Source organism: Myxocyprinus asiaticus, chromosome 5, assembly GCF_019703515.2.
Source record: "Myxocyprinus asiaticus isolate MX2 ecotype Aquarium Trade chromosome 5, UBuf_Myxa_2, whole genome shotgun sequence".
NCBI lineage: Eukaryota > Metazoa > Chordata > Actinopteri > Cypriniformes > Catostomidae > Myxocyprinus > Myxocyprinus asiaticus.
Genome location: NC_059348.1, coordinates 35,093,660 through 35,104,842, shown reverse-complemented (window position 1 = coordinate 35,104,842; position 11,183 = coordinate 35,093,660). Strand labels below are relative to the sequence as shown.

General features: G+C 37.3%; 1 protein-coding gene across 1 annotated transcript; it reads left to right on the top strand.

Annotated features, from left to right (window-relative positions):
- The first annotated feature begins 927 nt into the window (after positions 1-927).
- LOC127441430 (protein lifeguard 2-like) lies at positions 928-11,183 on the top strand. The gene is made up of 12 exons (XM_051698862.1): positions 928-1,022; positions 4,553-4,717; positions 4,930-5,063; positions 5,271-5,335; positions 5,437-5,490; positions 5,588-5,638; positions 5,807-5,846; positions 5,995-6,032; positions 7,195-7,282; positions 7,370-7,465; positions 8,895-8,948; positions 9,038-11,183. The coding sequence occupies exons 2-12, from the start codon at positions 4,561-4,563 to the stop codon at positions 9,182-9,184; spliced, it is 924 nt and encodes a 307-aa protein (XP_051554822.1). The 5' UTR covers positions 928-1,022; positions 4,553-4,560; the 3' UTR covers positions 9,185-11,183.

Sequence of the window (11,183 nt, the reverse complement as noted above, 5' to 3'; positions counted from 1 at the left end):
TGTGGCCTCCCCTCCATTTTCTTTGTTGGCTTCAAGATCAGCTTTAGAGGTTTGTCTTTGCATTTTGTTCTATCTATTGCCTCAATTTCTTACAGAACAGAGAAACTACCTGTTTGTTCAATGTGTGCTTGGCAGAATAACAATTAATTGTTCAGATAAATTGTTTAAAGAAAATGTTTTAAAAAAACACGCTGATGGTAATTGCTCATACACTGATCAGGCACAACATTAAAATCACCTGCCTAATATTGTGTAGGTCCCCCTCTTGACACCAAAACAGCACCGACCCGCATCTCAGAATAGCATTCTGAGATGCTATTCTTCTCACCACAATTGCACAGAACAGTTATCTAAGTTACCGTAGACTTTGTCAGTTTGAACCAGTCTGGCCATTATCTGTTGACCTCTCTCATCAAGGCATCTCCATCCACAGAACTGTCACTCACTGGATGTTTTTTGGTTTTTGGCACCATTCTGAGTAAATTTTAGAGACTGTTGTGTGTGAAAATCCCAGGAGATCAGTTAGAGACATACTCATACCAGCCCACAATATTAAGCAGGTGATTTTAATGTTGTGGCTGATCGGTGTATATTCCAAAACAATTGTGTCATGTTTTTGTAACTGCTATGCATAAAGTTGCTGATGTGTAAAAACACTAAATTTTGACAAGGATCAAGTAGTTGTTTGTACATTTTTAATCTAATATAACTGATTTCTTAGGGGTTGGGATGAAATCCGTTGTAACTGAGGCCTTTGAAGTAACCTGAATTTACCTGACCATGATGGTTTATCTACATTCCTCCTTAACCTTTTAAACGTAACATACACTTAATGTATTACAGTCCTCTATCAATATAATAGCTAGTACTTGTGAGTTAGAGGCCCCAGAGTTAACAGCTGCTCACTTTCTAATCTTTTATGGCTCAGATTTGTCACTTCCGGAAACACAGGATGTACGTCACTGCACGGTTGAGTTCATTGTTACTTGAACCACAGTTGTCACGTTAGCTGTTACATTAAGGTAAGTTAAACAGCTTGCTTATTAATTTATGGTGGTAAACAATTTCGATTTAGCCCTAATGCTGTTTTTATTTCCAAAAATCATTTGCGTCTCATACACGACAGAATGGGCTTGATGAGTAATCTATAAACTTGCTAAGCTAAGCGCTGTCAACATTTAAATCAATCCTGTCGGAATGAGACCAATAATGAATTAAGTATAACAGTGACAGTACATTCATTGACATTCATAGTTTTGGATAAGACATGTTGAATATGCGCTTGCCAGCTCTGCATTCACAAGCCAGATCAACGTATGTGCAGAACTGATGTTCACTGTAGTGCTTGATTGCAGAACACTTTTGACAAAACGTTTTTATAAATCATGACAATGTTGTAAGCGTTATGGAAAAGAGTAAATATGCGTTATACTAACTATAACGTAATATGCTAGCCATACTTGGCCAACCATTGATAGATGGGGAGCATTCTGCAATTTGTTAATATGGAGACTGTTCAAATGAGAGATTTCATAATACATTTTCCATCATTTAAGTGTTGTCCTTTCCATAGGAAAGTGCCATTGTTGACGCAAAATACCCATTAATTATCCAGTGTACCTAAAGGAATAGTTAACCCAGAATTACAATTCTCTCATGCTATCCCAGATTTTTAGAAGAACATCTCGGCTCTGCAGGTCTATACAATGCAAGTGAATAGTGGCCAGTACTTTGAAGCTCCATAAAAGCACGTAAAGGCTGCATAAAAGTAACCCATTAGACTCCAGTGGTTTAATCCATGTCTTCTGAAGCGATCTAATCAGTTTTGAATGAGAACAGACAAAAATATAACTCCTTTTTACCTGTAAGTCATGTCATCAGCAGTCTCCTTGGCGATCATGATTTCAAGCTTGATTATATTTCTGAGCACCATCTAGTGCTCTGTGAGTGTGTCAGCACTTGGAATTGTAATCATTCTTGAAATCATGATCATGCCTAGAGGCTGCATTGGCAAAATGTAAAAGGAGTTTTATTTTGGTCTGTTTTCACCCAAATTCTATTAGATTGCTTCAGAAGATATGGATTAAATCACTTGAGTTGTATGGATTACTTTTATACTGCATTTATTTGCTTTTTGGTGCTTCAGAGTTTTGGTCACCATTCACTTGCATTGCATGGACCAACACATCTAAGTTATTTTTCCAAAAAATCTTCATTTCTGCAGAAGAAACAAAATCATACACATCTGGGATGCTATGAGGTTGAGTAAATGATGAGTATTTTCAATTTTTGGGTGAACTGTTTCTTTAAACTCAATCGACAGCATCTGTGGCATAATGTTGAATACCGCAAAAATAATTTCATCTCATCCCCCTTTTTCTTTTAAAAAACAAAAATGGAGGTTACAGTGAGGCACTTACAATGAAAGTAAATTGGGCCAATTTTTGGAAGATTTAAAGGCAGAAATGTGAAGCTTATTATTTTATGAAAGGACCTATATTTATTTTTATTGTGTAGCTATTATCTGAACTATAAAGTTGTCTAAATTAAAGTTTTTACAGTCATTTTAGGGTTTTAGGCCTTACGTTGTCATGGCAACAACGTTGTAAAATTGGGTAGAACTTGAGAGAAAAGGTTTGTAAGCAATTTTATCACACTAAGATCATGTCAACATGCACATTGTCTTTTTGCTGTACTTTTGAAATGGTTTATATTTTAACGTTTACGGATTGGCCCCATTTACAGGTGCATCTCAATAAATTAGAATGTCGTGGAAAAGTTCATTTATTTCAGTAATTCAACTCAAATTGTGAAACTCGTGTATTAAATAAATTCAATGCACACAGACTGAAGTAGTTTAAGTCTTTGATTCTTTTAATTGTGATGATTTTGGCTCACATTTAACAAAAACCCACCAATTCACTATCTCAAAAAATTAGAATACATCATAAGACCAATTAAAAAAACATTTTTAGTGAATTTTTGGCCTTCTGGAAAGTATGTTCGTTTACTGTATATGTACTCAATACTTGGTAGGGGCTCCTTTTGCTTTAATTACTGCCTCAATTCGGCGTGGCATGGAGGTGATCAGTTTGTGGCACTGCTGAGGTGGTATGGAAGCCCAGGTTTCTTTGACAGTGGCCTTCAGCTCATCTGCATTTTTTGGTCTCTTGTTTCTCATTTTCCTCTTGACAATACCCCATAGATTCTCTATGGGGTTCAGGTCTGGTGAGTTTGCTGGCCAGTCAAGCACACCAACACCATGGTCATTTAACCAACTTTTGGTGCTTTTGGCAGTGTGGGCAGGTGCCAAATCCTGCTGTAAAATGAAATCAGCATCTTTAAAAAGCTGGTCAGCAGAAGGAAGCATGAAGTGCTCCAAAAGTTCTTGGTAAACGGGTGCAGTGACTTTGGTTTTCAAAAAACACAATGGACCAACACCAGCAGATGACATTGCACCCCAAATCATCACAGACTGTGGAAACTTAACACTAGACTTCAAGCAACTTGGGCTATGAGCTTCTCCACCCTTCGTCCAGACTCTAGGACCTTGGTTTCCAAATGAAATACAAAACTTGCTCTCATCTGAAAAGAGGACTTTGGACCACTGGGCAATTCTCCTTAGCCCAGGTAAGACGCCTCTTATGTTGTCTGTGGTTCAGGAGTGGCTTGACAAGAGGAATACGACAACTGTAGCCAAATTCCTTGACATGTCTGTGTGTGGTGGCTCTTGATGGCTTGACCCCAGCCTCAGTCCATTCCTTGTGAAGTTCACCCAGATTCTTGAATCGATTTTGCTTGACAATCATAAGGCTGCGGTTCTCTCGGTTGGTTGTGCATCTTTTTCTTCCACACTTTTTCCTTCCACTCAACTTTCTGTTAACATGCTTGGATACAGCACTCTGTGAACAGCCAGCTTCTTTGGCAATGAATGTTTGTGGCTTACCCTCCTTGTGAAGGGTGTCAATGATTTAGTCTTCTGGACAACTGTCAGATCAGCAGCCTTCCCCATGATTGTGTAGCCTAGTGAACCAAACTGAGAGACCATTTTGAAGGCTCAGGAAACCTTTGCAGGTGTTTTGAGTTGATTATCTGATTGGCATGTCACCATATTCTAATTTTTTGAGATAGTGAATTGGTGGGTTTTTGTTAAATGTGAGCCAAAATCATCACAATTAAAAGAACCAAAGACTTAAACTACTTCAGTCTGTGTGCATTGAATTTATTTAATACACAAGTTTCACAATTTGAGTTGAATTACTGAAATAAATGAACTTTTCCACGACATTCTAATTTATTGAGATGCACCTGTACTTCCATTGTAGCCCAGTATTCTCACTGTAACCCAGATTTTTATTTTATTTTATTTATTGTTTTAAGAAAATTAGGGACAGTTCGAAATGAATTTTTGTGGTAATCAACATTAAGCCACAAATGCTGTTGATTGAGCTTTAACTTGGGTTGAACCTGGAATACTCCTTTTAAAAATCAAATCCATTATAAATTCTTGTCAGTTTATTTATTTAAATGTTTGAATATTTCTTTCTTTTAGAGTTGGCCATGAGTCTGCCAGCTGCCCCACCTAGCTATGCTGAAGCTACAGCAGGAGATAAAGAACAAGGAGCTGGTAACTTCAGTTATGCCAACCAGCCACCTCCGATGCCACCCCCAACCATGCCCATGCACCCTAGCTGGGCTTATGTGCATCCCGGCCCTAGTGAGTGACATTAAATTGCAAATTAAAATTTGGATATAGACAAGTTAGCTCTTTGTAATTGTTTCTCAGAACAATTTAATTGCAGCTGATTTATCTTGGCAGTCTGTTGTCATAATTCAGTCTTTTGTCATATTTAAGTCTTTTTAAAGTCTTCTCTTTTTGAACATTCTTAATAGTGCAATGTCTGACTCTCACGCTGTCTATTCTTTAAGGTCCAGGATATTCCAATGCTTATGCTACAGACATGTCTTCACCCTTCTCTGATCCGAGTTCCAGCAGTAGCTTTGATGGCCTCAATGGAAGCAACTGGGAGGACAAAAATGTCCGCCGCATGTTTATTAGAAAGGTGAGAAGAATAGAGCTTTCTCCATTTTAAATTTTATCCAAGCATAGTTTGTGCTCTCAAGCTTCTCAAGCATTTTTTCCTATACAGCTATGTATTTCTCATTTTCTAATTTCTAATTACTGTGTACCAAAGCAAAATAAACATGACAATTGGTAAAATAAACATCTGCTTCTGGTTGTAGTTCTAAAACATATATTTCTCCTGCAGGTCTTTTGTATCCTCATGGTTCAGCTCATGGTCACATTTGGTGTAGTGTCGCTCTTCACATTTTGGTAAGCGATACACTCATTACAATTCATGGGAAAGTGTCAAACAAACCCTGTTATTCTTTAATGCCACCCTAGAATGTATGTCCTGTCTTTCACTTCTGCAGTGAGCCAGTCCGGAAGTTTGTACAATACAATCGGGTTTTCTATCTTACATCATAGTAAGTGATCACTACAATGCATTTTTTTATCACTTGGGCAGTTTTCTGGTCAACTGTTTTCATTGGCTTGTGAATGACATTGGCTTGTTTTGTACAGCATGACTTTCATGGGAACATACCTGATGCTTGTATGCAGCACAAATGCACGGTAATTATCCTATTTATGACATATTTGCAACACGTTAGAAACTGCATAGAAGATGATTTCACAAAAAGTGTGGTTCTTTGATAGCCATTCACACTGTGTATTTAGTTTTTATGTATTTGTGTAAATGCATTTGTTGTAAATGCTATTTGAGATTTCTTTCATCTACAGACGAAGATACCCTACCAACATGATCCTCCTTGGCATTTTTGTAAGTAATGCTTCTTTATTGTGTCAATAATTCACAAGCTAAATGACAGTAAATGTAACAGCCAGGTTGTACTTGTACATATTTCAGTGTGCATTTTATATTTTATATTTATAGATAAAGAAACAGGGAATATTCTTTTTATTTTCAGACCCTTGCAATGTCCTACATGGCAGGCATGCTTGCCAGGTAAAGCAAACATTTCATTCACTTTCATACAAAAACAAAATAGTGCGTTCTTCGATATAAACATTATTAGGGAAGGTATTATTTGTAAAGAATAAGATGCTGTAATATTTAAGTAATCAGGTTTATATTAATTAGATTATTTTATATGATATTAATTTATTTATACTATTATTTTAATTAATAAAAATTATTCTTTTGCAAAAATCTGATAAAAAAAAGTTGTTCAACAATTAAAGAGATAGGTCACTCAAAAATGAAAATTCTCTCATCATTTACTCACCCTCATGCCATCCCAGATGTGTATGACTTTCTTTTTTCTGCTGAACACAAATTAAGATTTTTAGAAGAATATTTCAGCTCTGTAGGTCCATTCAATGCAAGTGAATGGGAACCAAAATTTGTGAAACTCCAAAATGCACATAAAGGCAGCATTAAAGTAATCCATAAGACTCAAGTGGTTAAATCTATGACTTCAGAAGCAATATGATGGGTGTGGGTGAGAAACAGATCAATATTTTAGTCCTTTTTTACTATAAAATATCCTCCCTGCCCAGTAGGTGGCGATATGCACAAAGAATGTGAATCGCCAAAAATAAAAGAATGTGAAAGTGAAAACGGAGATTTATAGTAAAAAAAATTCAACCACTGGAGTTGTATGGATAACTTTTATGTTCTTTATGTAATTTTTGGAGCCTCAATTTTGGTACCCATTTACTTGAATTGTGAGGACCTACAGAGCTGAAATATTCTTCTAAAAATCTTTGTTTGTGTTCAGCAGAAGAAAGAAAGTCATTCACATCTGGGATGGCCTGAAGGTGAGTAAATGATGAGATAATTTTTATTTTTGGGTGAACTCTCCCTTAACTATGCTCAAACCATCACATGGTAATAAAAAACAAAGTGTGCAACTGCTCCTAACTTGTATCCAGTAGTACCCTTGTATATGGTCATTAAGCATAAATTCAACTGAACTGTATTGAGCTGTTTGTTTAGAATTGTTGTTTTCTTGGATTTTTTTCAATGTGGTGGCCAAAACAACTATAATTTTGCATTTAGCTACACAGCAAGCAACCTTAAACTGCACTACCAGTTACCATCCGCAAGTTGATGCTTTTCTGGATCATATGCAGAACTATTTTAAGTATTCTCTCTCTATCTACAGCTACCATAATACCAAAGTGGTAATGCTGTGTGTGGGTATCACTGCACTGGTGTGCTTGGCCATCACACTGTTCTGTTTCCAGTCCAGGGTGAGCTCAATTTGTGTTTCCTAAACAGCTTCCTTCAAATGCTTCATTTATGGGTCATTTGTTAGAGCATTGCCTTCTGTAATTCAGATTGACTTCACCACCTGTCATGGATTACTTTTCTCGCTCATGATGGTGTTGATGATCACCGGGCTTCTGCTTTTCTTCACCGCACCATTTGGATATGTAAGCTGCTTGCAGACTCCTAAAATATATTTATGTATCCTGGATTGAGAACATAACTTTGAAGCTATTGTGCTGTGACATTATCACTTAAAGACCCTATGAAATCACTCGATGAACACAATTTTCTTTCCTGTGTTGACACATTTCCTGTTGAAACAGGAAGTTAGGGTGGAACATATCGAAGGACTCATCCTGTTTTTTAAAAAAAATAGCTAGTAGGGTTTTGTTACGTCACAGCCCTGATTTGCTACTTGCTAGGCGATTGCAGGTGGTATTTATTTTTGGTCTGTTTTCCCAAAAGAGAAACCTGTAAATCTGCAATTAAAAAGTCATTATTGTGGAGTGTACTTTCATATAAATTGCCTCTAACACACATGGACTAAAAGCCACAAAACTCTAATTCTGATTTCATGGGTCTTTAAATTTACTTATTATGTGGCTGTCTTGACAACTCTATTCTGATTGGTCAATAGCACCATCTAGCAGTCTGATATATCTGAGTAACAATCACACATTAAGACGTACTAGACTGGTCATCCGGGTATTGCAAGTCATCAATCCTGCTTCTCGTATCACTGTGCGATCGCTGCAAATAAAATAATTTCAGCTCAAATCAATGTTTTATGTCTATTTATTTATTTGGCAAGTAGTCTTGTAATAGGCTGGATAATGTGGAGTCACACGGTCATTTTCACAAAATAAACACCAATAGAACTCTGACGTAAACCGGAGATGCATTTTAGCTGTTCAGCGATTTATTTCTTCTCACGTAATTACAAAATTTCAAAGTAAATCAATACTTTGTCAATTTAGTTTGAATCCCAGGGCGTGCTGAGTGACTCCAGCCAGGCTTCCTAAGCAACCAAATTGGCCCGGTTGCTAGGGAGGGTAGAGTCACATAGGGTAACCTCCTCATGGTCACTATAATGTGGTTCGTTCTCGGTGGGGCACGTGGTGAGTTGAGCGTGGATGCCGCGGTGGATGGTGTGAAGCCTCCACACGCGCTATGTCTCCGTGGCAACGCGCTCAACAATCCACGTGATAAGATGTGCGGGTTGACAGTCTCAGACGCGGAGGCAACTGGATTCGTACTCTGCCACCCAGATTGAGGTGAATCACTACGCAACCACGAGGACTTAAAAGCACATTGGGAATTGGGCATTCCAAATTAGGGAGAAAAGGGAAAAATAATAATACCTTGTCCATTTATATATTTATTTGCTTAGTTGCCATGTAATAAGCAGGATAATGTACAGTCAGCCGGTAGTTATTGCAAAATAAACCCCATCAGGGTGATGCAAGACCCCTCCGCTTTGTATCGGGTTCCTGATCACCCTGTCAGGGTTTATTATGCAATAACTACCAGCTGACTGTACATTATCCCTTAACATTATGCAGTTCAAATATCTCCCTTTGTCTGTGATTTCAGATACCCTGGTTGCATACTGCATATGCTGGATTTGGTGCTCTGGTTTTCACTCTGGTGAGTACTCTTAACAAGATAAGGTATCACAAATCCAAGTTATGATTATGAGATGTTGCCATGTTTATGTCGTTTTTGTCATCCTTTAGTTTTTGGCATTTGATATGCAGCTGTTGATTGGTAACCGGCGGTACTCTCTGAATCCTGAGGAGCATGTGTTTGGAGCCATCTGCCTCTACATGGATGTGGTCTACTTATTCCTCTTTTTTCTTCAGCTCTTTGGGAGCCGTGAGTGAGGTGTTCGTATAGTGCCCCCTAAGGCCGGGCGCGAGTTCAGCCTTTGTCCTCTATTACACACATACACAGACACACACACCCCTCTCAGTTACTCCATGGTTTGGTGAGGAGTGAGCAGTCTTCCTTTCATTCTGTGTGACAGTTGACGTTTGATGTATGATGTTGTTTTTATTTCCCGGTCATGGTTAGGCAGCTATTTGCACACGTAGTATGCACCCTTGCTGCAAGATAGCCAAACTGTCAATCAGATTATGTAAACACATGCTCTTCAGGGTAGACAATCACTGCACAAAGTCAGTGTGAGAAAGGTGATCATTTGAGAAAATCATTTTTCTCAGTTCATGTGATTTGAAATGTCCTGAGTCATCTGCATATAAAAAAATAGAATTCCAGCATACAATAAGGGGAAAATATTAAATGTGTGTTTGGGTGTGATTTAGTGGGGACTATAGTGACAGTATGTGTCAATAGTATTATCCCTGCGTTTGCCCGTTGTATAGTTAATACAAATCTTAAACGTGACAGGCAGCTCTTTGCTGATGATCACTAAATATATAACAGTGTCCTAGGTTTTCAATTAGTCAGCTTTCAGCAACATTGTACAGTGAAATTATAGCAGAGCCAGATAGGTCTATATGTGAATCTTTGTTTTCCTTTTGTGCAATAACCTGTTCTTGACTGGAGGACAGCAGCTGTACCTTCAGGAACCTTGTTGCAGTCAGTAAATATTTTGTGCCTCATTTGAGTGCTGTTTAATAATGAGGTATCAGTGCTGTGTTGCAGAGTTTCTTCATGGTTGCTCTACATATGCAGTCAGATCTATAAAATATATACTGTGTGCCAAATGTAACTCTGTCATGCGATGATGGCAGAGTTTTTGATTGTGGCACTTGATTTAACAAGTCAGAGGTGTGGTCTACAATGTAAGTCTACAAATTGCCTGACTTGTGTGTGCGTGTGATGCTTGAGTGTTTTTGCTCATTTTCAAGATGCTTGATGGCTTTAAAAAAAAAAAAATCTCCTTTGAGTAAAATGTTTTAGATACTGAATTATCAGGCACTGGCTAATATGAGAAGAGATGACTTGCTAATAAAATCAGAATTTATCACATTCATAAGACACAAAAGAAGGTAGGTATCATGTGCTTTGTACATGGGCTTATTTTTCATGGGTTCTAATATACAGTACATCTTTGTCTCTTAAGAACATATAGGTCTAGAGATTAACTTTTTCATTTGGAAAAGTTTTCCTTATATCTAAACTTAAAATCATAAGACTGAGTTTTATTGTATTTTTTATGGTAATTTATGCTTCTAACAACATTCCTCTTTGCTTGCATTTTTGTACTGTTTCTGTAAATTAAACATTAGTATTCTAGACTGATACTTTATTTTTCCCAGTGGGGAATAAGGGATTTGAGTAGAGAGCCTCATGACCCCATTATTTCTTGAATTAAGGCTTTAAGGCATTGCTACCAGTGAAGATTAAGTGGCAGTTTAAAAAACACAATGTAATATTTTTCAAATGTACATTTTACATGTGCAACCATTGTTTATTTTTTAGATATATATAAACATGTTAAAAGGCTTTATTGGCATTGAAAGCTCAGTTCAGAACATGCTTGTTTTTTTTCCTCCAAAGGATTTAAATTTTCAATAAGGTGATCTATGTAATTTTTTGTGCAGTTATTATTGTTCATGTGCATACTAAGTGTGAGTGACTTTTTGTGTTTGTTGATCACCCTATGCCTTTCCTCTGTGCACTTCTGTGTCTACAAAACTAATACCTATAATTACTGCATGATCTGTGGTACAGATACTCTTACATAGTGTCACTCACTGTGTGCTAACCTAGAACAGTAAAAAAATTACAAAGTATTCCCTCTTTGTCCCGTTAAGAAAACTCATATGGTGGCCAGTGGGTAATAACGGGATATTGTGTGTTTTGTAACCTCAACTGTGCTTTAGTAAAATGAATAAACAGAACAGTGAATCAAAA

What these genes read in the sequence shown, in the direction of transcription:
- LOC127441430 (XM_051698862.1), top strand. Translation starts at nt 4,561, where the DNA reads ATGAGTCTGCCAGCTGCCCCACCTAGCTATGCTGAAGCTACAGCAGGA. An exon ending in TGATCCTCCTTGGCATTTTT is followed by an intron (nt 5,847 to 5,994) that starts GTAAGTAATGCT and finishes TTTTATTTTCAG; the next exon opens with ACCCTTGCAATGTCCTACAT. An exon ending in TCACCGCACCATTTGGATAT is followed by an intron (nt 7,466 to 8,894) that starts GTAAGCTGCTTG and finishes CTGTGATTTCAG; the next exon opens with ATACCCTGGTTGCATACTGC.